Source organism: Varanus komodoensis, unplaced genomic scaffold, assembly GCF_004798865.1.
Source record: "Varanus komodoensis strain SLA01 unplaced genomic scaffold, ASM479886v1 scaffold23, whole genome shotgun sequence".
Lineage (NCBI taxonomy): Eukaryota > Metazoa > Chordata > Lepidosauria > Squamata > Varanidae > Varanus > Varanus komodoensis.
In genome coordinates, this window is record NW_025335627.1 from 1,888,593 (window position 1) to 1,914,569 (window position 25,977).

Here is a 25,977-nt window from a genome sequence, read left to right on the forward strand (position 1 = left end):
AGGAGCAAATACTGATAATGCCGTCTCCTTCCTGCTAACTAAACATGTCTCTAAAGGCAGTGGTACTGAAAGAAGGCCCTCTCTTGAAACTGTTACAATCCAGGTAGGCTGATGTGGGAGAAAATAGTCTTTCAGCCAGCCTAGTCCCAAGTTGTATAGGATAATTGTATAGGTTAAATAGTTATAACTAGCATTCTGAATTAGGCCTGGAAACTGTTCTTCTTTGTGGACATTGTGCATTACACATATGGACTCTGCAACTGCATGGAGACACGATTTGGAAAACTTCAGTTGCTGAGGAGTTTTGGAAGGAACCCTTCCATCATTATCTTAACATGCATGTTAACAGATTACTGCCTGTTCACTCCGTTCCTTTTTGACTGCCATTGTGGTACTGGTAAGCCTATGGGGAAACTTCTCTGCCCTTTCATACTGATCTAAGTTGAGCTTTGCTCTATCCTTAAAGGAAAGACAGGAAAACAATCTACAGGAACACAAAAAAGGGAAGGAGCACTTCTCTTTTCCTCCCTTTGTTGTAATTATAGGCAGCCATGGCATCTGTAGTCCCCCAGCACCACCCTCTGGAATCGGCTGGCCAGATAGGAGTGGAACCACCGCCACGCAGTGCCTCCTGCTCCCAAGTCAGCCAGCCTGTCCAGAAGGATACCATGATTGATGGTATCGAAAGCCGCTGAGAGGTCCAGGAGAACCAACAGGGACGCATTCTCCCTGTCCCTCTCCCTGCACAGGTCATCATACAGGGTGACCAAGGCAGATTCAGTATCATAACCGGATCTGAAGCCAGACTGAAATGGGTCCAGATAATCAGTTTCATCCAAGAGTGCCTGGAGTTGTTCCTCCACCACCCGCTCTAACACCTTGCCCAAAACCAGAATATTGGCCACCGATCTAAAGTTGGTGGGCACCTCTGGGTCCAGGGATGCCCTCTTCAGGACAGGCCAGATCACCGCCTCCTTCAAGGGGGCTGGGACCCAGCCCTCCCTCAGTGAGCCATTAATAACCTCCTGAACCCAGGGACCAATCCCATAACTGACCTCCTTAAGTAGCCAGGAAGGGCAAGGGTCAAGAAGACAGGTGGTAGGACGTACCATCCCAAGCACCTTGTCCACATCATCAGGCCGCAGTAACTGAAACTCATCCATTAAAGGTGGACCAGACGGAGCTCTGGACACTTCCTGTACTGGAGCAGTATCAACTGTGGAATCCAGATCATGGCGAATCTGAGTGATTTTTTCCTTAAAGTACTGGGCAAAGATTAGATGTTTGGCTTAGTTCTGCTGGACTGACAATGAGGCTTTTTCCTGAACTGACGTTCTACCTCTTGGTGGAACAGCCCTGCTCACTGTCAAGCTCAAAAAAGTGATGGCTTGTATCCAAAAGGGTAAGATTATAGTTAAAAGAATAGGCTTAGGCAAGGCAACACTGCAACCTCTGTACCAAAACTGCTACTAATTTCAATTAAGCCAATTCTCCCAAGAACAAGCTGCATCAAACCAGGAAGTGCCTGTACCTCTTCACATGCTTTTGCACAATTCTCAGAAGAGGGGCCTTGGGGGAAGAAGCAGCACCTTTGACGCTGCATGCCAGACCACCTGTCCCCCCCTCCCCCGAAAAATGGTGAAGAGTGAACACATAGAAACAGAGTGAGTCAGAAGGGGCCTCCTGGGCCACCTAGTCTGACCCCTGGCTCTAGCTGGCTCCACTCATGACATGTCTACCATGCCTACTATAGAACAAACTGGAGTTTCTTAGCATGTTTTCTAAAACACAAACTTACTATACCGAAATTCAACAGGGTTTGGAAAATATGGCAGACCATCCCACACAAGACACACCATGAGAGGTCATGTTGTGCACTAAACCTAACACTGAATTGAAATGCTTGGTAATTGACAATGGCAGTCCCTGGAATTCAGACAGATCCCCAGGGACAGGTTCTTCAGGACTCAGCAAGTCATAAAACCCTTCAACCAACCAAGAACATTTAAAGCCATCCACCACCTTCTCCAGATCTGAGAAGGAGAGAGCTATAGAACAAGTCTGAAGGAGGAATACACAAGCACCTATGGGCCAAAGAGTCAGTTAAAAAGGCCTTGATATCAAATAATAATCATGTATTAAGAGATGGCCTAATAGCATTTCAATTGATCCACTTATCCTACTGCACATTCCTCTAAGAATCTTCTAAACAGCACACTCCACCAGTCCATTTCTCCATCCTTCAGCTGTTGGGGGCGCCAGTGATGTCCGTCCAGAACCAGCTGCAATCCTAACTCTGCCATTTATTCCCTGACATGCTCTCTGACACTATATTTGTAAGACTCATGAAAGAGTGCTTTAATTCTCCTAAAAGAAAAGTTCAATGTATTAATATGAATTGGTAATATCTTCATTTTGTCTCTAATATTTAATCTGAGGAACTCAAAACGAGTATCTCTTTCCAAATTTGTCATCAACTTTCTGGCATCCAGTTCAGATTTCCTTCCCACATTAACTCTTCTCTTCTCTTTCCTTCTCTTCTCTGCTCCTTTGCACTTCCACCTTACACAGTTCTTCATATTTACAAGTAAACTAACAATTTGACACTACAGCTTAAAGCAGAAGAGTTAGGGGAGGAGCATCAAGAAAGAAGGGAAGGAAAAAAAAAAGATAAGCGGGGAGAAAGAAAAAGGACAAAAAATGAAAGTGGATAAAGCTAAAGCTAGTTATTCAGTTTTCTATCAATATTAGGACTGTTAGTCCCATTCTATCTCTATTAAAATACTAGTTTGAATTAGTTTTTTAGGAAGCAGCATTGCTCCAACTTTTATAGCAAGGGGCCTTAAGTGCCAATCTTCTCAGACTCCAATAGGTGGTGCTAATGGTCTTCTTCTCCTAGTGTTCCTTGTGTGTTCTTTGTTCTTTTGGATTATTTATTTGTTATTTTTAAGGTGGGCCAGAACCAGCAAAAACAAAAAACAAAACCCAAGTGCCATCAGGAAGATATAATTGTTCCTTCAAGCAAATCATGTATAATTTAGATCAAAAACTACAACAAAAAATCACTCAGCTCGAACAACCAGCATCTCCCTTAAAAATGGCAATGAAGGGTGAGAGAACCATCTCTTCCACACTGAGCTTCAGCCGAGGTCAATTTATAATGTCCAAAATTTTTGACTAAAAGCATCAGACAATTTACAACTGCAAAATTAAGTGGAAGAGTAGCCCTTTCAAAGTCCTTTCCAAGCAGAGAAACAGAAATGCCTTAAAATCTGAATTGCAGCCAAAATCTTAACCTGTTTGAAAAGCGCTGTTCTCCTTCTCAATTTAAAAGGTGCAATTAAGCATGAAAATTCTCACAACTGGTATTTTCATGCCAAGGTCAATTTACACTATTTGTAATTCTTAGTTCTAAAGTAGAGGCATTAAACAGCTTTCCAAATGAGACGCTGTGTATCTACAAAAGATTATCCATTTCAGAGTCCCTTCAAAATATGCAAACAAAAATGCTTTAAGAGTCCAAGCATTATCAAATTTGGTGTGCCATTCCCTTGGGAAAGAAAATGAGGTAATATAAAATATAATAAAGAATTAAAGGAAAAGGAGGGGGGGAAGAAAATGAGTAAATGGGGGGCACTTTAAAATTATTTTTCAAGTTTACCTTATCATGCCATCTCAATGTAATTGGAGCTGTCTTGATGCTCACCTGTTATTTAGAGAAGTAAACACCCCTCAGGGTGAATTACAATCTCCCAAACACGATAAGCCAGAAAGCAGCAGTTCACTGCTGTTTCATCAAGCTGCCATTCCCCAGAAGTCCATCTCCTTGCATTCTTATGACTCTGTGGTGATCCCAACAGGTGTGGTTTGCTCTCTTCCTTTGCCTCTCCATCTGCAAGTTTATCTGCCTCCCAATGAGACTGAACCTCATCTCCTGGGATCTCCTTCTACAGATCTCCCTATCTTTCTTCATAAACATTTCCAGATTCTTCACAGCTCTTATTTATTGCTTCACTGCCATATTTTGTTCTTTAAATCAGTCTTCTTCCTAGAATGAGGGCTATCAAAGATAATGTAGAAAAACGAAAACAAAACAGTTGATCAGAGCTCCAAAGAGGCACACTCCTGAAAGCCAGGTAGCAGGGAAGAGTGCAGGTACATCACCTGAAAGTGTGTTGAAAAAAATGAAATTCTCCGTCAAACACTTTTGCCCATTTTCAAGAATGCCCATCACAGAGGAAAAGGGAGGGCTTTTCTCAGGGGCAAAAATGTCTGTGAAATGTATCTATTTTGTTTTTAAGATTTAATATTCAACACTTTCATGTTAAGGTTACTGAATGTTTGTATTGTTTGTATTGTTTTCCAGGGGAAGGATACTACTGTGACTGGTCTGAAGATCACTAATAAAAATCTTCATATTCAAGATAAAAATGTAGAAGACATAGTTTTGACTCAGAAAGCAGAAATTAATACTGTGAAAAAACAACACAATATGGGACCACTTCGTCAAAAAATGCATGAACTTAATCATTTTCCTCAAAGCACACAATGTACTTAAAAGATAATGGACAACTTTAGAGACATGGATAAGATTTTGTGGGACTCGCCTGAGAATATGAGAAAACAGAACAATAGCATGGAGCTCCAAGTAAGTCTTCCCCTGACACCCTTCTCAGAGGCTGATAATATGCATAGCCCAAGCTTTGAAAGGCTGTGCTCAAAGGAGAGTTATCCAAGAAAATACCCCTCAATTGTTGGAGTTCCCTCTATTTCCTATTCTAGAGGCAACAAGGAACCAGCAGCCAGTCTTTTCCAGTCTTCAGCATTGTCAAGATCTAGTTTCTCAGTTATTGAGTTTAATGGTGTGCCACAAAATACTTCAGTCATTGATTATTTTGTAAACATAACCTTGGTTTATTGTTGAGTCATCAATCCTCAATAGTTTCCATGGAAACTAAATGATTGAAGAATAATAGGTACTGTGTCATAGTAGCCAGCTTTTATCATTTCATCAAGAACTCCAGTCTGTAAAGTTAAGGTAATTCTGAGATACAGTGTAATGACCTTTTAATAATTACTTATATGTAAATAGCGTTCCTGAAAGAAAAGAGATTACTTTTAAGCTCTTCAATTTAACTTTGGAAAAATCTAAGGAATATTGTACTTGAATGTAGGATCACTTTGTTCATGCATTAACATCTTCATAGGGAGTGGGGTGGTGATAGGCATGTGAGGTATAAAAGCAGCCCTGCTAGACCAAATCAAAGATTTATTTAATCTAGCATCTTGTTTCCCATAATGGCCAAACCAGATGGCATAAACAAGGATTAAAGCTTCCAAAACTCAGGCACATTCAGTAATGATCAGATTCTCAGATAGAGAACATGAAATAGATTTGCTCCCATCTTTGAGAGGTGAAAGGGCAGAGTGGTATTTGGAGAAAACACCACTGTGAAGAAAGTGCAGCTGCCCTCTACATCGTTTTTGCTGATGTAGAGAGTACTGAATGTTCAAATATGCCAAGAACAAAAGGAGTGACTTGGAAATCCAGACAGAGTGTAGTGACTGATGGGAAATTGTTTTCACACAGTCCTTTCCTTTCTCTGTGGTCGAACAGTTCCATATTGATTAAATAACTGAGCATCTGTCTAATGCAGTAACTTTCAGATTGGCAGTGTCTTCACTTCTTTGCCTACTATCCCTACAGCTTTCCTTTAAATTTCAAGATAATCAGGTGCCCTGAGTAGCAGTCAGGGTGTGGCTTTGTCCCTGGTTTTCACCTTGAATCAAGGCAACAGTAAGCTGGTTTCTCCTGTGAGTCTCTCAGACAATTCCAGGATGGGCTGTTCAAGTCTCGGTGTTATTGAAAAGTCCCTACTTCTGATTCTAGAAAAGAATCTTGCCTCCTGAAGTGCTAGGCAAAGTCTTCTTTGCCATCCTTCTTTTCAGTGGTTTTAAATAGATGGAATCAGAAGTACTTGGAGGTTCTGTGGAAGAACATGATGAAGCCTTATGTTATCCCCTCCTTCTCTTGGCTTTTCCTAAATGTTCTGTCAGAGCAATTCTACAGTGCAGGACTCCAGGCTAGATGCTTTGGAGCTGGTTTTTCTTCTTTGGGTATTTAGACCCGGAGTTGTAATGTCTCTAGTCCCTAAACATAGAAACAGAGTGAGAAGGGGTCTCCCGGGCCATCTAGTCTGACCCCTGGCTCTAGCCAGCTCTGCTTACAACATGCCTACCATGTGCATGTCTAGCTTATCCTTGAACAACCTCACCGATGGGGCCTCAACCACCTCTCATGGCAGCCCATTCCATACCCTCGGGGTCCTAATTGTTGGGAAGTACTTCCTGGCATCCAAATTGAACTTTGGTTCCCTGAGCTTCACTCTGTTGGAGTGCATCCTGCCTTGCTCTGCAGGGGAGAACAGGTCTCTACCCACCTCCGTGTGACACCCCTTCACATACATATATGTTACCAGCAGATCCCTTCAGTCTCCTCTTTTCCAGCTGAAATGACCCAGTTCCCTCAGTCTTGCCTCATACAGCTTTCCTTGCAAACCGGCCACCATCCTTGTGGCCCTACGCTGCACTGACTCTAACCTGGCTATATCCTTCCTGTAACGAGGGGCCCAAAACTGAACACAATACTCCAGTTGCAGGCGCACCAGAGTCATATAGAGTGGTAGTAATACCTCTCTCAATTTAGAAGCCACGCTTCTGGCTATGCAACCAAGGGTGGTGTTCACCCTCTTGACCACCGCAACACACTGCTGACTCATGTTTAACCTGCAGTCAACCAGCACCCCGAGATCCCTTTCACAAGTGTGGCTCTCCAGCCACTTGTCCCCCAACCTGTACTTATGACACCCATTCCTATGGCCCAAGTGCAAGACCTTGCACTTATCCACATTGAATGCCATCCTGTTGTCTCCTGCCCACTTCCATAGTCTGTCCAGATCCTTTCAATACAAGTAAACAAGAGTGAAAATAGAGGAGCCCCACATTCTGGACTAGATTTTAGAAGATCAGGTAGAAGAGAGTCTGGACCAGGAGCTTTACCAGATTTAAGTTTGACAATCAGACCAATAATTTCTCAAGGAATAACAGGCTGCCATTTTGGAAGAAAAGTTATTTGGCTCCTGAAGGGTTGCAGGAAAATGTCTTGCCCACTCATGATTAAAAATTCAACATGCAGTATGTTCTTGGCTTTTTTTTGGAGCCTAGACTAACAGTGGATCTGGCAATGGAGCTGGCAGAATTGAAGGGGATGTTGGATATATTTATCTCATGGATTGGGTCTTCAAATTGCAAATCACTAGGTACCTGCAGTACCTGCATTTTCTTTGGGATAAAAAACTGAGAGTCTGTGATGGGCCCAAAGTCATACAGTGTGCTTTGTGGCTTAGTGGGAACTCAAACCCAGATCTCCCAAACCCAGTCCAACATTCTAGCTGCCACACTGCACTGGTTCTGTGGAACTGAATGGTGTGACTAGGCACACTGGGTATCCTCACTGGAGTGGGTTCCCAGCCCAATTGCTCTTTACTTCTGTGGAAAAACTGAAGCAGCAGTTTGCATGATACCATTGAGCACTGTATCATGCTGGACTGCTAGGATAGGATTTGAATGCTGTTAGAGGATTCTTGTTCAGTGCTATGGCCTATGCTGTCTTCCCTTGGTATTAATTTACCCATCATGCTATATGAATGAAGCTTCTTCCAAAGATTGTTTAGAGTTTGGGGCTCCAGTGGCACTAGTATGTTCCCTGCCAACCCAATCCAAGTAAGTTCTAAATCACTGTCAGATGTTGATAAAGAAATAGATGTCACTGAACAAATTAAAGCTGAATCAAGGCAAAATAATTATATTCCTAGATTAGAAGAATTATCAGGTATTACAGGTAAAATTTATCAATTCAGTGTGCTGCTGGACCAGGATGCCCATATTTTGGTGGCCAGGAGTGTATCTGCATAGCTACAGACAGTGTGCCAACTGCACTCAGTCTTGTGGAGTTCGCGACTCATGTCAAAATTTTCATGAAATTTTTGTTCGCAACCTGATTTGGTCGTGAACTAAGGTGTTTGTGAGCCGAGGTACCATTGTACATGCTTCCAAAATAATTCAGGGTTATAAGGGCTCCATGAGAAGGACCTCTGCTGATGATCTCAGGGTTCATGTAGGCACATATGTAGGTGTTCCTTCAGAAAATCTGGCCCCAAACCATTTGAGGTTTTAAATGTTAATGTTAGTACTTTTAACTGGGTTTGATAATGGACTGAATGAGGGCCAATAAACTGAAACTCAGTCCGGGCAAGACAGAACTGCTGTTGGTTGATAATCTGTCTAACAGTTTAGATGAATACTGTCTATATTGGATGGGGATGCATTTGCCATAAAGATTAGGGTCCACATCTTGGGAGTGCTCCTGGACTCAAAACTTTCATTGGAGTCTTAGGTAGACTCGGCCAGGAGTGCCTTTTTCCAGCTGTGACAAATACAACTGCTACAACCTTGCCTGGATAGACAGAGCATGACCATGGTTATTCATGCACTGGTAACATCCCAACTGGATTACTGTAATGTGTTTTGTGTAGGGCTGGCTTTGAAGATTGTCGAGAGATCTCAACTCATACAAAATAGGACTGTGTGTTTGATGTTGCGTATCAGTTCTCATGACCACATGATGCCTGTTCTGTATAAATTACACTGGTTGCCAGTTGAAGCCCGGGCCCAATTGAAAGTGCCTGTTTGAGCATACAAAGCCTTAGACAGCTTGGGAGCGAGTTACTTTTCCATATTCTCCTACCCACCTGCTGAGATCTGAGAATAAGGTCCTTCTGAAAGAGCTATCCCTAAAGGAAGTAAAAGGGATGGCAATTAAAAGAAGGAACTTCTCAGTGACTGCCTGCCCCCATCTTTGGAATGGGCTTCCTTAAGGAGGTCCGCCTGGTACCATCACTACTTCATTTTGGCACCAGGCGAAAACTGTTCTCTTTTGCAGATATTTCAACATCGGATTTTTAACAACAGATTTGTAAGAACTCACTTCCCTCCTTCTTCCCCCTGTACTTAGCATTGTATTCTTGCCCTGTTTTTTTTAAATGTTGTTAGCCTCCTAAAGTGTCCTGTAGGGCTATTCAGCAGCCTCTAAATTTGAAAATAAATAAAATAGAGCCCTGTGGTACTCCATGGCATAATTGCCATGGCACAGAGCAGTAATTCTCCAACACTACATTCTGGAATCAGCCAGTCAGGTATAAGCAGAACCATTGTAAAACAGTGTCTCCAACTCCCAACCCTACCAGCATATCCAGAAGGATGCTATGATCGATTCCATGCACCCTTTCATCTATCAATTGTCTGAGGGTTTCCAGGCTTCTGTTCAGTTTTTTCCACATTTTAAAACATTTAAAGGCTTGGTTAGTGGTGGCAAGGGCTTTAAGCTAAAATACGTTGGTAAATTTTGACTTGGAACACCAATGGGTTATGGCCCTCTAGAAGCTTCCCCAAAACAAAATTTGGCCCTTGAGAGAAAAGTGACTTGAACACCCCAGTTTAGAACATTGTCTTTCTTTGAATTTATTAGTGTTTTCATTTGTTCTGATTTTGTTTCAATAATAACTGTATTTTATCTGTTCTTTATTACTGTCATTATCTTGAGCACTGTTTTATTGAAAAGGCAGATCCTAAATTTAATAAATGAACTAAATGTTTTTGGAGCAATTTTAAATTTGTATTGTACTTGCATATGTTCATTTTTGAATAGGTGAGAGATGCTGAAGGCTTCATTCTGATGTCACCTGAGTTGCAAGATGACTTAAAATCAACAATGTCCAGGCTTGAAAATGCATGTACTGAATATGGCAGCAGTAAGTTAATTTAGCCATATATCATTTACCTCAGTGATATTCTCCAATATGTCATGTGTTGGGTCATAACCTTGAATTATTTTGGAAGCATATATTAAGTTTGTACTAGTCAGCTGCATTTCCTTGTGGGTTCTGTGTATCATACATAAGTGCTTTGCAGCTGCACAAAAACTGTTGTCAGAAAGCTTCTACAGCTAAATTTTCGATTGGGTGGGAGCCCCTCCACTTCCTGTTCCAAGCAAGTGTGGGAGAGGTTCCCATTCATCCCCTCAGTTCCTTTTCAACTATCATCATGCCTAGATTGGGAAGCGCTTCTCTCTTCAGTTGAGTATGTGGCACTCCATTTACCCTCATCCTTTCTCTTCCTCAAGCGTCCTCACATTTTTCCCCTTCATGAACCCACTTCCCCCTTTATATTTAAACTCTTTTCCCCTCTTTCTGTCTCAGCTCTGCACATTCTGTCTCAGCTCCTACCAAGTTGCCTTTGCCTTTGTTCCTTTCCCACCTTCTCCATCTACCATGATGGCATCCTCAGCTGCATTTAGGAGCTGGACCTGCTGTCACAGCAGGCTCCCTCCCTCTCTCTGCCAGGGTGAGGGGCATGTCACGATGGCCAGGCCTTCACAAACCAAACCCAGAGACGCTGGGAAGACAGCCTGAAGGCCAAGTTTTGGAAGAAGACCCTTCAGGTTGCTGTCTCCACAAGATGTGCAGGGCAGGATAGCACTTCTACCTTGGTGACTAGGGAGTCCCCAGGAAGGCAACTAAACTCTCTAAAATGATGGCTACCACCACCATAGAAAAGTCCCTGTTAACCTTCAAACCTGAGGATGTCTTCAGCCTCACCCTCCAACCAATCACAATCCCCATCACTAACAAGAACTAGATCATGCCATATTGGTATCAGAAGAGGATCTCAGACAGTCCCACCAGATCCCCAACCTGCCCACTGTGCAAGGCATTGACACTGAAGTGATCAGCACACTCTTGGGAGCTGACCTGAGACCAGCTCAACATCAAGGTGATCCACCTACACACCACAGAGACCAGTGCCACTGCCCTCAGAGAACAGATTAACACCAAAGTGATCCATGCCTCACCAGCATCAACGCTGCAGGACACTAGGACAGATTCCACTCCTCCCTCATGGAATGGGACCAGGCCTCTAACTAGTCACTGTCCTCGCATTGTTCCCAAGAGAGCTCTGGAGCACTGCACAATGACGACTGGGGCTCTTTGAACCAGGATGACACCACGCCCCAATACCAAGATTCTCGATACTGAGGCAACAACACAGTGCCATTGACTCCGAAGAAGCCTCAGTACCAAGTTGACATCCATTACCAGCACCCTCAACACATCAAGATCCCTGAGAACACCACCCCCTTCATCTAGCCTGGAGGACTGTGTCTCACACCTGCAGTTGGTAGTATTGCTTGTCCCATCTGCCTCATCCCTGGACATAGCCATGGCATCACAGGACCTGTTGCCCCCACTAAATAGAGTGGTTGTGTTTGGGTCAGGATCTGAGGTAGCTTCAGGGCTCCATTTGCTGGCTAAGGACCAGCATAGCAGCCCAGGCAGTTGCAGGATTACTGCCCCAATCTACTGCAGCTGCCAGGCCTCTCATGAGCACCACCTGGGAGCCCTGGGGAAAGAGCTATGTAAGAGCTGGCTCTTCCTTCCGGAAGCTGCCTCAGCAACAAAGGTCTTAAGACTTGCTGCAGTGCTCTCTGTTTATTGTGCCTGGGACTTTTGGATCTTGCTCCTGTTCCTGGCCCCTGCTTGTGATCCTGCTTCTGGACCTCACCTTATTTCCTGGCCCCTGTTTGCTTGTACTCCTACTCCAGCCCTCAGGTACATGCTCCCGTCTGCGTTGCTTTCTTGGTTTCCCAATCTCTGGCTTGCTTGACCACATTTTTGCCTCTTGGACTGGACCTACTTTGTTCTTTTACTCCTGGCACTGATCTTGGACTGTTGGTAAAGATTTAGATTGGAATATAGCTGTTAATAAGTTGACCAGCGGGATTAGAGTGAAAAAAGGATTGATAAAAGATATAATGGGATTTGTTTATTGAATGTGTATTAATAAAAGGGAAGGGTATTAAACTTTCAGCTGATACAACACAATTTTGGGTGGAAGGGGGTATTCCTGAAAGAGTGGAAAGTTAGAACTAGAAGCAAGGAAGAAGAAAGAAATGAAGAAGAAATATAAAGTCATGGTCTTGGTGGAAGGTTGCACTAAGTGTTTTCTCTTAAATATGGAGAGAGGAGTTGGTTCTTGTGTTCCCTTCCTTTATTTTGTAATCTATTTTGCAATAGTATTTGGACGCAATAGTTTTTTATTAATTTTAAAAATACAAAAGGAAAAAAAGGAAAAAGGGGGGGGCAAGATGTCCTCTTCCAGCGCCCAACGCCCAACTTGATTATAGCCGAGTCTGTGCAAGGGACCTCACAGTGGGAGTACATAGCACCAGTGGTCCAGAACAGCTACTGCCTGGATGGGATGGTGAGGTGAGTCTATGTGGCCTCAGCACTTGATCTCTAGGTCTCTAATGATGAGTCTGCCATGTCCCGATATCAATTGTTCCTGTGGAACTAGATTGGTGCCATGCATAAACACCTGCCTGATGATTACAGGGACCTGACTTGGGTGAACCAGATGGAGGCCTCCAAGCTCACCTATGAGTGGGTCATCACAGCCAGGCAGCACATTGACTGCGATGCCAAGGCCATGCTCAGTGCCATGGCCATCTATTGATATACCTGCCTCCATGTTGCAGGACTTCTACAAGAGAACTCCTGATCCTGCACTGAGAACCTCCTCTTCGATACACAAGCAACACGAACTTGAGCTCATAGTACATGAGGGCAATTATGATCTTACAGGAATAACTGAAACTTGGTGGGATGACTCACGTGACTGGAACTCTACAATTGATGGATACAACCTGTACAAGAAAAATAGAAAGGACAAAAAGGTGGCGTTGCAGAGAGACATATATCTGCACAGAAATTCAAGAAGAGGAACTTGTTGTTGTTAGTCGTATCCGACCCATCGCAACCCCATGGACAACATTCCTCCAGGCCTTCCTGTCCTCCACCATCCCCCAGAGTCCACTTAAGCTCACACCAATTACTTCAGTGATTCCATCCAGCCACCTCATCCTCTGCCGTCCCCTTCTTCTTTTGCCATCTATTGTTCCCAGCATTAGACTCTTCTCCAGAGAGTCCTTCCTTCTCATAACGTGGCCAAAGTATTTGAGTTTCTTCTTCAGGATCTGGCCTTCTAAAGAGCAGTCAGGATTGATCTCCTCTAGGACTGACTGGTTTGATCGCCTTGCAGTCCGAGGGACTCGCAGGAGTCTCCTCCAGCACCACAATTAAAAGGCCTCAATCCTTTTGAGCGCAGCCTTCCTTATGGTCCAGCTTTCACAGCCATACATTGCAACTGGGAAAACCATAGCCTTGACTATATGCACTTTTGTTGGCAGGGTGATGTCTCTGCTTTTTAGTATGCTATCTAGATTTGCCATAGCTTTCCTCCCCAGGAGCAAGCATCTTTTAATTTCTTGGCTGCAGTTCCCATCTGCAGTAATCCTGGATCCCAGGAAAATAAAATCTGTCACTACCTCCATTTCTTCCCCATCTATTTGCCAGGAAGTGAGAGGACCAGATGCCATGATCTTAGTTTTCTTAATGTTGAGCTTCTAGCCAACTTTTGCGCTCTCCTCCTTCACCCGTATCAAGAGGCTCTTTAGTTCCTCTTCACTTTCTGCCATGAGAGTGGTATCATCTACATATCTGAGGCTGTTGATATTTCCCCCAGCAATCTTAATTCCAGCTGGTGATTCATCTAGCCCCGCCTTTCTCATGATGTGCTCTGCATATAAGTTAAATAGACAGGGTGACAGTATACAGCCTTGCCGAACTCCTTTCCTAATTTTGAACCAATCAGTGGTTCCGTACCCAGTTAACACTGTTGCTTCTTGACCCGCATATAGGTTTCTCAAGAGACAAATAAGATGGTCTGGTACTCCCATCTCTTTAAGAACTTGCCACAATTTGTTGTGATCCACGCAATCAAAGTCTTTAGCATAGTCAATGAAGCAGAAGTAGATGTTTTTCTGGAACTCCCTAGCTTTCTTCATGATCCAGCGTATGTTGTCAATTTGATTTCTAGTTCCTCTCCCTCTTCGAAATCCTGCCTATACTTCTGGTAGTTCTTGGTCCACATACTGCTGAAGCCTAGCTTGTCGGATTTTGAGCATAACTTTGCTAGCATGTGAAATGAATGCAATGGTGCGGTAGTTTGAACATTCTTTGGCATTGCCTTCTTTGGGATGGGAATGTAAACTGACCTTTCCAGTCCTGTGGCCACTGTTGAGTTTTCCAAATTTGCTGGCATATTGAGTGTAGCACTTTTACTGCATTGCATTTTAAGATTTTGAATAGCTCAGCTGGAATACTGTCACCTCCACTAGCTTTGTTGTTGCTCAGACTTCCTAAGGCCCATTTGACTTCACATTCCAGGATGTCTGGCTCGAGGTCGGTGACCACCCCATTGTGGTTATCAGGGACGTTAATCTCTTTCTTGTATACTTCTTCTGTGTAATCTTGCCACCTCTTCTCAATCTCTTCTGCCTCCGTTAGGTCCCTGCCATTTTGGTCCTTTATCATGCCCATCTTTTCATGAAATGTTCCCTTCATATCTCCAATTTTCTTGAAGAGATCTCTAGTCCTCCCTATTCTATTGTTTTCTTCTCTTTCTTTGCACTGTTCATTTAAGAAGGCATTCTTATCTCTTCTAGCTGTTCTCTGGAATTCTGCATTCAATTGTTTGTATCTTTCTCTTTCTCCCTTGCCTTTCGCTTCCCTTCTTTCCTCAGCTATTTGTAAAGGTTCCTCAGACAGCCATTTTGCTTTCTTGCATTTCTTTTTCTTTGGAATGGTTTTAGTTGCTCCCTCTTGTACAATGTTGCGAACCTCCGTCCATAGTTCTTCAGGCACTCTATCAGATCTAGTTCCTTAAATCTGTTTGTCACCTCTACTGTATATTCATCAGGGATATGATTTAGGTCATACCTGAGTGGCCTAGTGCCTTTCCCTACTTTCTTCAACTTAAGCCTAAATTTTGCAATGAGAAGCTCATGGTCTGAGCCACAGTCAGCTCCTGGTCTAGTTTTTACTGACTGTATAGAGCTTCTCGATCTTTGGCTGCAGAGCACAAAGTCAATCCGATTTCTGTGTTGACCGTCTGGTGATGTCCATGTGTAGAGTCGTCTCTTGGGTTGTTGGAAAAGAGTGTTTGTTATGACCATCATATTCTCTTGACAAAATTCTACCAGCCTGTGCCCTGCTTCATTTTGTACTCCAAGGCCAAACTTGCCTGTTATTCCGGTTATCTCTTGGCTTCCTACTTTAGCATTCCAATCCCCCATGATGATAAGGACATCATTTTTTGGAGTTAATTCTAGAAGGTGTTGTAGGCCTTCACAGAACTGGTCAACTTCAGCCTCTTCAGCACCAGTGGTTGGGGCATAGACTTGGACTACTGTGACGTTGAATGGTGGTTTGCCTTGGATTCGAACTGAGATCATTCTGTCATTTTGGAGATCGTATCCCAGTACAGCTTTTCCTACTCTTTTATTGACTATGAAGGCTACTCCATTTCTTCTGAGGGATTCTTGCCCGCAGTAGTATACCTGATGGTCATCTGAATTAAATTCACCCATTCCTGTCCATTGTAGTTCACTGATTCCTAAAATGTCAGTGTTCAGTCTTGTCATCTCTTTTTTGACCACATCCAGCTTGCCTTGATTCATGGATCTTATATTCCAGGTTCCTATGGAGTATAGATATTTGCAGCATTGTACTCTCCTTTCACCACCAGATACATTGGCAACTGAGTGTCCTTTCGGCTTTGACCCAGTCGCTTCATCCTTTCTGGCGCTACTAGTACTAGACCTCTGCTCTTCCCCAGTAACTTACTTACTTACTTACTTACTTATTAAAACATTTCTATGCTGCCCCTTGCTGAAGCCTCGGGGCGGCTTACAACACTTCCGACCTGAGGGCCTCATCTTCCGGCGTCATATCTTTTTGCCTTTTGGTACTGTCCATGGGGTTTTCATGGCAAAGATACTGCAGTGGGTTGCCATTTCCTTCTACAGTGAATCACGTTTTGTCAGAGCTCTCTGCTATGACCTGTCTGTCTTGGGTGACCCTGCACAGCATAGCTCATAGCTTCATTGAACTACGCAAGCCCCTTTGCCACGACAAGGCAGTGATCCATGAAGGAGAAGAGGAACTTAGTAGCCCCATTGAAAGCAACCGGCTAAATTTAAAGGTAGCAATAAGTAAGCAAAACATAGTTGCTGACATATATTACCATCCACGCAGTCAAAAAGAGGACAAAGATTTAGCCTTTGAAAAGCAACTTGCCAGCATTTCCAAGAAGAATGATGTAGTCATCATGGGGGACTTCAATTTCCCCAATATATGCTGGGAGACGAATTCAGCCAAGCATGACCCCTCCAAGAGATTCCTGACTTGGGTTGCTGACAACTTTCCCCAGCAGAAAGTAGAGGAAGGTATGCAGCTATCCTCGAATTAATACTAACAGGGATGGGCTGCTGGACAAAATAACAACTATGGGAATTCTGGGGGAAAGTGACCATGTAATACTTGAATTCTCAATTATGAAGGAGACTAAGGGTAGCTGGAGCCTAACTAGCATCCTGGACTTCACGAAAGCCAACTTTAACAAACTCAGAAAAATAGTAAGCGAGTGCCATGGCAACACACCCTTAAGGAGAAAGGTGTCCAAGAAGATTGAATCTTGAAAAAGAAGCTTCATGAAGCACAACTACGAGCAATTCCATCAAGAAAAAAGTGTAGAAGACAGCAGAGGAAGCCCATGTGGCTCCACAAAAGGTTAAGTGACAGCCTGAAAGAAAAAAGAAGAACCCGTACAAGAAGTGGAAACAGGGCCAGGCCACGAAAGAAGAATATAAACAAATAGCAAGGAAGGCTAAAGCAGGAAATGAACTGAGAATAGCAAGGGAAGCTAAGCACAAGAAAGCCTTCTCCAGATACATCCAGAACAAAAGACATGAGAAAGAGAAGGGTTTCCAGCTACTTAAAGTCGAAGGCAGAGTTATGACTGAAGACAAAGGAAAGGCAGAGGCACTCAATTCCTACTTCGCCTCAGTCTTCTCCCACAAGGAAATCTGCAATCAAGAGGAAGTTCAAGCTGGAAGTGAGAGATGGCAGCTCCAGATTGATAGACAAATGATCAAGGAATTCCTGGATGGAATAAACACTTGCAATTCTCCAGGGCTGATGAGCTCCATCCCAGACTCATAAAAGAGCTAGTGGAGAAACTCTCAGAGCCACTGGCTATTATCTTTGAAAAATCTTGGAAAGAAGGAAAAGTTCAAAATGACTGGTGAAGGGCTGGTATTGTCCCCCATCTTTTCCACCATCAGGATACACTGATTTTCTGTATTGCAGAATAACTTGTATCCCTCGTGATACTGTAAACTTAATGGGTTATCATGGGTTAATGAATTACCAAATCCTTGCAAATGTCTAAAACTATGTACAGTAAGCTAGATAAAGGATCCCCAAGCAATGGTCCTCATTACTACCTCCAAAGCACGAATTCCTGATCCATTTCTCATATAGAAATGATTTTGCCTCATTAGGTTATAGAAAATCATCTTATCACATATAGACAACTCCCATCTGTAACACCTCATATTTTACCTTTTCTTTGGAAGATTTATACTTCTCATCCCTATTTTCAACGTTTTGCTATTTTCAGTACGACACACTGTATCATGCGGTAGTCTCACACATAGCTAAATGTAAAAGCAACAAACCAGTGACACATTGTACACACTGCTAGTCCTTTGATAAGGACTTGGCCACTTGCTCAGACCAAGTGAAATTCAACTGATGAAGCTAATGCTGGTCCATTTCGCTTAAGTAGGTGTTGCTCTCTGGAAGCATTCTTGGTTCCCTGTGCATAGAACATATTTGTCATTTTGTTTTTCAGACACTAGTTCAGATTTAGTACTTCAGCTTAACTGGAAGAAGCCAGAAACGACAATATACCAAGATGGCAATGTGATGGCTTACCTGCAGCATTCTGGAATATTTCCAGATGTCACTGAACCAGGAATGAAAGAAAAAGACTTTTTTTCACAACAGTTGAAGGTAAAAGTCAGGTAGAAAATTCCTTGAATCCCTTGTCACATATATCCCATGCTTTTAAATTGAGATAACAGTGTTTAAAATATACAGTACAGGGTCTTCTGTTTACAGAGATTGTTTTTCATCTGTTCTGTTCTCTTTTTAAGTGTAAAGAAAGCCCAGAGAGAAAATTTGCTATAGCTGTAACACAGTCTGGGCATGTGCACCTGAACTGCTAGAATATTTGTTCCCAGTTTGCTCATGCGATAGACATGCTTCAGGGAAAGTTAGTTTGCTTCACTGATCCAGAGATCCATGCAGATTTTTAAAAGGATTTTTAAAGGATTTTTTCCCAACCAAGGCCCTTGCAAAAGGTTATTTTCCCCATACACATAGTGGCCAAATTTAGCATATTTTATCTGAAAAGCTGAGAATTGCTTATTCAGTTCACACATCAAACTTCAGCCTGTTCAAAATAGCACTCCACTTCTGCATTTTCAAGTTTGAATCCTTTGAAAGTCAGAGCCTCATCAAGCAAACATAGGCTTTAATGCCATCTTATTTTTGCTTTATACTTATTCTAGCCACTGTCCAGGTCCAACTCCACACTATTAGAATCTTTACAAATGTTTTCTGTGTGCTGATTTGGAATGTGCATATATTAGACACCATTAATAAACACCTTTCTGTTACCTTTTGTTTTTTAACATGGAGGTTGTTTTTTCTAACCATGCACTAGATATTTGCTGGCTGAGCAATCAGAAGCTCCTTTCCCCTTTCCCTGCCCTCTCCACTTCTACTGAATTGACAATTCAGCATACATACAGGGATCTCATTTAGGGTTTTTGATTTTATTTCTGACTTCCGATCTAAACTGATAGTCCAGTGGTGAAGGTGGGAAAGCCAGAACTCAAACCAGATGTGGTCAAATGTGTCTCTTTATTAAGAAAATTAAGGTGTTTTTTTTAAACAAATACATAAAAAGAATGTGGGGCAATACAAGCTAAAATAAACAGAGCAATCTAAAATGAACAAAGTTGCCAATGCAACCTATACACTCAATCTCCCAAATCAACCTATGCATTTAATAAATGCAACCTATATATTCAATCTCCCAAATCTGTCTTTCCTATCTTTTAACAGTCTATGAGAATTTAACAGAAAAGGAATAATTAATCTGTACAACAACAAATCTTCTGATTGCTTCAAATCCCCTACTGCTTTTCTTTTTCCTTCCCAAACGTCTCTCAACTCCCATTAGTCATGCTGAGCGCAATAAAATTTTCATTTATCATTAAATTCTTCTAATGGTCTTCTGTTTACATAGTTAGTTAACTTTGCCAGCACAGCATATCCTGCTAGTATTTCTCCATTCTTCAATTGTTGGGGCTCCGATGATTTCCATTTAGAAGAAATTGCGATTCTTGCTGCAGTTGTCATATACTTACTTACATAAGTAAATAACTCTGATATATTTTTGAAAGGCCCTCTGACACTATATTATTAGAACATTTCTATGCCGCCCCTTGCCGAAGCCTCGGGGCGGCTTACAACACAATAAAATACAATACAAAAATAACAATATAAAATTAAAATTAATAATATAAAATAAATAAGAAATATAAACGATATAAAAGAAGTTATAAAAGTTAGAAAAGAAACGGAGTCGCCCTGGCCAGATAAATAAGTAAATATTGTTAACAATTAAAATGACGTTTAAATAAAAAGGTCTTCACCTGGCGCCGAAAAACAAATAACGACGGCGCCAGGCGGACCTCTCTGGGGAGCATATTCCATAGATTGGGCGCCACCAAAGAGAAAGCCCTCCTCCGAGTACCTACCCTCCTAATTTCTTTCACGGAGGGTTCCCAGAGAAGGGCCTCTCCCGCAGATCTCAAGGGGCGGGCGGGCATATATGGATGTAAGCGCTCCTTCTATTCAAAAGCATATTCTTGGGACTCATGGGAAACTTAATTTTTTCCGCATTTCTTTTCATTTTTGTTGTTGTTATTTCACAAGTCCACCACATATGATACAAAGTGCCATCCAATTTGTTACCTTTCCAGCATTTTCTATTGTAATTCTTATCTATTTTTTTCAATATCTTTTGGATAATAGTATAATTTATAGTTATACTACTATGCAGCTTGCCTGGTCTATATTGCAGATTGGACCCAAGGAACAGGAAATAAATTTGAAGCCCACAAGCATATCAACCAGCTGGAAATGCTTGAGGTGAAGAAAGCGCTCATCATATTCCAGATATATTTTTCACCAGCCATCATGTCCACATTGTCATGAACAACACCATAGTGGTTTTCTGAATAAACAAGCAAGGTGGCACCTAGTTGATTCCGCTGAAACATCTGGCAGTTTGTATATGGAACTGATGCATCCACAGACTTATTACCATTGACTGGCATTTGTGTTGCTGGAACCAGCAATACTCTGCCATGCCAAGTAGCAGGTACCCATGAATAGCAGCTGAACTCCAAAGCCTTGCAGAGGGGATCTTCATCCAGAGATCTGTTTGCCACCTGGAGCTATGTTGTATACAGCAGCTTCTGCTCTTGGTTAGGACAGGGCAGGCGTTCTCTGGAAGATGCCTTCCTGCAAGTTGAATGGGGACTTTTTTCTACCTTTTTGTTCCCTTTCCTCTGATGCCAAGAGTGTAGGCAAAAGTTTGTTGGGATGCTACAAACTGCATCCCTATAATATCTTGGTGGCTCAGAACCCTGGTTTGGCTACCTTCACAGGATGTCAGTCTGAACTGTCAAATCTGGACCTGACTTCTCAGGATCGAAGGAGGGCTTTGCACCCAGATGTCCTTAACAGCACAGAGGGTCTGACTGTAGAACATGGAAGTTAGAAATACAGAAATAGAGTGAGTCAGAAGGGGCCTCCCGGGGCATCTATTCTGATCCCCGGCTCCAGCGGGCTCCGCTCACGACATGCCTAACTTGTGCATGTCCTAATTCTACTCTTCCTGAAGAGCTTATGGTCATTTCCTTCCTTTTCTCTTTAGTTCCCACTACCCATGCATTTTCTTCTTGTAACACACTTCCATTTACTGGTAGGACTGTGCTGTTATTCTTTAGTGTAGCCAGGAGAAAGCACTGGTTGTTACAACAGCCCCAGCAGGATAGAATCAAAAAGGTAGCAGAAAGATAAAGACTTGTCAGTGGTGGCAATCCACAAAGTCTGTGCTAGGTTTGTGTTCTTGTCTGAGGTCAACATGACTTATATGTGCAGCAAGTACAAGCTAATAGTCCTGATGGAAGAAAAGGTTAGAGCAGTGATTGTCCACCCTCAAGGTAATAGAAAATGGTGAAGAGTTTTTAGACAGAGTGGTGGAATTGCAGCAGTTAAGAGTTGTACAGAAGCTAGAAGTGCAACGGCAAGCTGAAGCAGAAGAAGAGAATCCTTAGGTAAGGGAAAATGCAGAGGAAACTCTCTGGAACAGGGTAACAGGATCAGAATGAAAACTAGAAGACTCTGCACCAGTGGAAGCAACTGGAACTGTTTTCAGTTACTTGAGGATGAGACCAGAGGACAGCCTGCGGTGAAAGAACTACAAGCCATCCCATGCCACACTGAACAAGAGGCTAAAGGACAGCCAAGTAGTGGCAATGATACCAAGGCTTGCAAGAAGAAGAAGAGTGTTAATTGTAGGAGACTTCCTGTTGCATGGGATGATAACACATGTATGACAGGAAGACATGTGGACTCACCAGATATGCTGTCTCCCTTCTTAGTGATATAACAGAAAGATTGTCAAAGCTCATAAAACCCACTGACACACATCCCTTCTTATACAATTGAGAACAAATGGCACTGCCAAACAGAGCTTTGAAGAAACCACATTAAGCTCTGAAGCTTTAGGGAGGAAAGTCAAGAACTTTGGGGCCCATATAGTTTTCTCTGATGACCTTCCAGTTCTTGGAAAGAGTAATAGACAATGAAATAAAAATACTCCAGGTGAAAGCCTGGCTACAGAGTTAGTGCTGAAGTGAGAAATATGGATTCTGGAACTTCCTGGAAGATGACCTCTTGGCAAGGGATAGGTTGCACCTTGCAAGGACTGGAAATAAGGTGTTTGATCATAGCATGAAGAAAGGTATCAAGAGAGCTTTCAACTGAATCCTACAGGAAAAGGAGAAATACACCTGGATGGAATAACAGATAAAGGCTTATGCTCCACAACAGAGGGAGCAGCTCTGCCCAGTAATAGTCTTCCAAAAATATAGGAAGAAAGCCAGAATATAAAACATGACTATATACTAATAGCCAGAGTATGGGAAACAAACAGCATGAACTCTTAATACAGGAGAGTGAATAAGGTAATAGGTATAACTGAAATTTAGTGGGATGACTCCAATGTCTAGAATGCAACAACTGAAGGATATCACTTGTTCAAGAACAAAAGGAACAGAAGGAGAGGTGAAGTCACGCTATATGCTAAAGATACATATCTCTGAACAGAAATACAGGAGGATGAGCTTAGTAGCACCATCAGTAGCATCTGGATTAATATGAATGGAGCAAGGAATAAAAGGGACACAGTGGTTGGCATCTGTTATCAACCACCCAGTGGGGGAGAAGATGATGAAACTTTTGAAAAGCAAACTGCCAGTGTTTTGAGGAGGCATGATGTTGTCAATAGGAAAGACTTCACTTTCCCCGTTATCTGTTGGGAGACCAATGCTGCTGAACACGTCCCCTCCAAGAAATGCCTAATATGTGTTGTCGATAACTTCATCCTACAGAAAGTAGAGGAAGGAACAAGAGGAACGGCTATCCTTGACTTGATACTAACCAACAGAAAAGAAGTGGTAGCTATGGGTACTCAAGGGGAAATGACCATGCCATACTTGAATCCTTGATTCTAAAGGAAGCAAAAGTCAAGCATAAACCCTGGCTTTTAGGATAGCCAATTTTAATAAACTTAGAACAATGATAAAGTCCCATGGCAAATTCCTAGGGTAGAAATTTTTTAAAAAGGAAATTCTACTGATAAAGTTTTAGACAATGGACCTTTTTATAGAAAACCTTTCAATATTTACATTGTGGTCCATGAACTGGGTACGTGCAATTTATACAAAACAGCAGACAAAAATTTAATAAATGGAGTATTAAATGATGGTTTTCAAATGGAAAAAAGAACACACCAAGGATGTCCATTATCACCACTTTTATTCAGTGTTAGATTGGAAGTCTTAGCTACAAAAACATGACAAGACCCAAAAATTAAAGGCTTGAAAGCAGATGGAGAAGAAATGAAAAGTTATGCTGACAATATAGTATTGATGATTTTAAACCCTCACTTACCTTGCCAAATATAATAGACCAAATTTTAAAAATGGCTCTTTTTCTGGCTTAAAATCAACAAGAAGGAAATGAAAATTATTTCAAAATGTTTAATTACACAAAAACAGGAAAACATTTTTAAAGTTTCAGAATGTGAAATAACTTCTAACCCAGTTAAATATTTGGGAATAAATGTGACTGAACAAAATAATACATTATTTCAAGGCAATTATAAAATAATGTGGACAAAGATTTAAAAAGATATACAGGGATGGACTAAACTAAAAATGTCATGACTGGGAAGAATTTCTATTATGTCCTACCTAAATTGAAATTTCTATTTCACAAGATACTAAGTTTTCCAAGGAAAAATACCACAAGTATGGCGAAGACAATTGCATACCTTTTTTTGGAATAGGGAAAAAACAAAGATTAAATTAAAGTTTTATAAGATAAAAAGAAAAAGAAAGAGGAGACCTAACAGTACCTAATATCAAAATTACACTACTACACAGCCAGTGCAGTTTGGATTAAAAATCCAGAAAAGGATTAATAAAATTGGAAACAGCAGACTTGGAAGCAGGACTACACATTCGTGGGCTAAGGAATAAATCTTTTTTAGATTTAACACAAGACAAAAACCATGTAATCAGAGACGGTTTAATAAGAATTCGACATTCTATGAGAAAAAGAAATAGTTCTCCAATTTCCCCCTCTGATGTCTTCAATAGAAGCATGCTGTGATAAGCATCTAAGGAAAAGCAATGATTTTATAACATATGGAGATATGATTGATCAACAAGGACAAATTAAGCCTGGGAAAAACTAAAAGATGAAGAAAAAAGAATGGCTTCTTTATTTTCAGTTTCAAGACTGAAAAGGGAAAGTCAGACAGTAAGAGGTGCCATAAGAAACCTAACAGAATTTGAAGAATTGATTTTGCAGCAAAAATTACGTATTAGGATGGCTTTACAAGCAATTACTACAATATGATACTGAAACTGAACAAGTTCAAATATGTATGATAAGATGGATGGAGAAATTTGAGGAAGAAATACCCTTCTTTCAGTGGGAAACCTTATGGACAAAAATACAAACTTGACAAGAAGTCAAGCACTAAGAAAATCGGTACAAAATGTTATTTCGTTGGTATATTACTCCAAAAGATATTGAGAAAATGGATAAGAGATATAATGGAAAATGCTGGAAATGCAAGGAACTGGTGGTCTGGACTTTTTACCATATGTGGTAGACTTTCAGTAAGGCCAAAAATTTTTAGAAAGCAATACATGCTGAAATACAGAGAATTTTGAAAATTAACTTTCCTATGAATGGTAAGAATATGCTATTGACTATTCTGCCAGAAACTCTTCCAAGAAATATGTAAGAATTATCTAAATATATGATAACAGTATCTAGAGTTATATTTCCAACAAAATGGAAAGCAGAAAACTGCCCAACTGGTGAAGATTGGAAAAATAAATTAGTGGAATATGCAGTAATAGCAAATAATTAAGACTTTATAAATAGAAGACCAGCAAAAAAATCAATGATAAATGGAAAGCTTACTATATGTATTTTTTTAACAACTGAGAGAGGAAAAAATGAAATTTATGTAAGAATGACCTAGTTGATACATTTACTAGTCAGCAATATATAGAAGACCAGTTAAAGGATTTTATGTTAAATGGAAAATGTATTATATAGCCTTTAATTAGCAATTGAGAGTGTATACAGTGATCAAATTTATATAATTGTTTTATGAATTTAACTTTTTTATTATGATACTGTTTTATCTGGAGAAAAAAGGGAAAATCAATTATCAGTTGCTGGTGCATTTGTGGATATGTTATAAAATGAACTATTATTTACTTGAAACCCTTGCCTTTTTTGTAATAACCAATTAACAAGTTAAAATAGTCATTATAAAATTGATAGTAGTAATAAAAACTATTGACTTTTTGTGTAATTTCCCACATTTAGCACTATATGTAATTTTTGTGTAAAATCCCTTGGTATCTTTTTATCTCTTTTTCATGTTACATTTTCTTTCTTTTTTTTCTTTATATAAATAAAAGACATTCTAAAGGCACTATTACAGCCAATTCCAACAAGAATAAATGTAGGAGACAACAGAAGAAGTCCATATGGCTTTACCAAAAGCTTAGAGATGATCTGAAAGAAGGGCATGTATAAGAAGTAGTAGCAAGACCAGGCTACAAAGGCAGAATACAGGCAGGTAGTATGGAATTTCAGGGATTGCCTCAGAAGGCTAAAGCTAGGAATGAACTGGGGCTAATGAGGGATGCTAAAAGCAACAAAAAGCCTTCTTCAGCTATGTGCATAGTAAACAGAGTCAGAGGAAAGGCAGAAGAAAGAAATGGGGGTTCCGTTACTCAGTGCAGATGGCAAAATGATAATAAATGACAAAAGTGCTTATTTCCTAATTTGGCTCAGGAAGTACAACCTGAAGAGCAAGATGGCAGCTCAAAATTGATAGGCAAATGATCAAGGATCATCTAATTGGGATGAATGAGTTTAAATCTCCAGGGCCCAGTGAACTCCATCCTAAAGTCATAAAGGAGCTGACAGAAGAACTCTC

At 41.3% G+C, this 25,977-nt stretch overlaps 1 protein-coding gene across 1 annotated transcript in view; it reads left to right on the forward strand.

The window, feature by feature from the left end:
• The window catches only part of LOC123024426 (pericentrin-like), a 72,617-nt gene that overhangs the window by 10,412 nt on the left and 36,228 nt on the right, over positions 1 to 25,977 (forward strand). The window contains exons 2-4 of the mRNA XM_044432141.1: positions 4,367 to 4,648; positions 9,767 to 9,869; positions 17,932 to 18,092. Coding sequence (XP_044288076.1) covers positions 4,565 to 4,648; positions 9,767 to 9,869; positions 17,932 to 18,092 — 348 coding nt within the window. The 5' untranslated portion in view covers positions 4,367 to 4,564. The remainder of the gene's footprint in view (positions 1 to 4,366; positions 4,649 to 9,766; positions 9,870 to 17,931; positions 18,093 to 25,977) is intronic.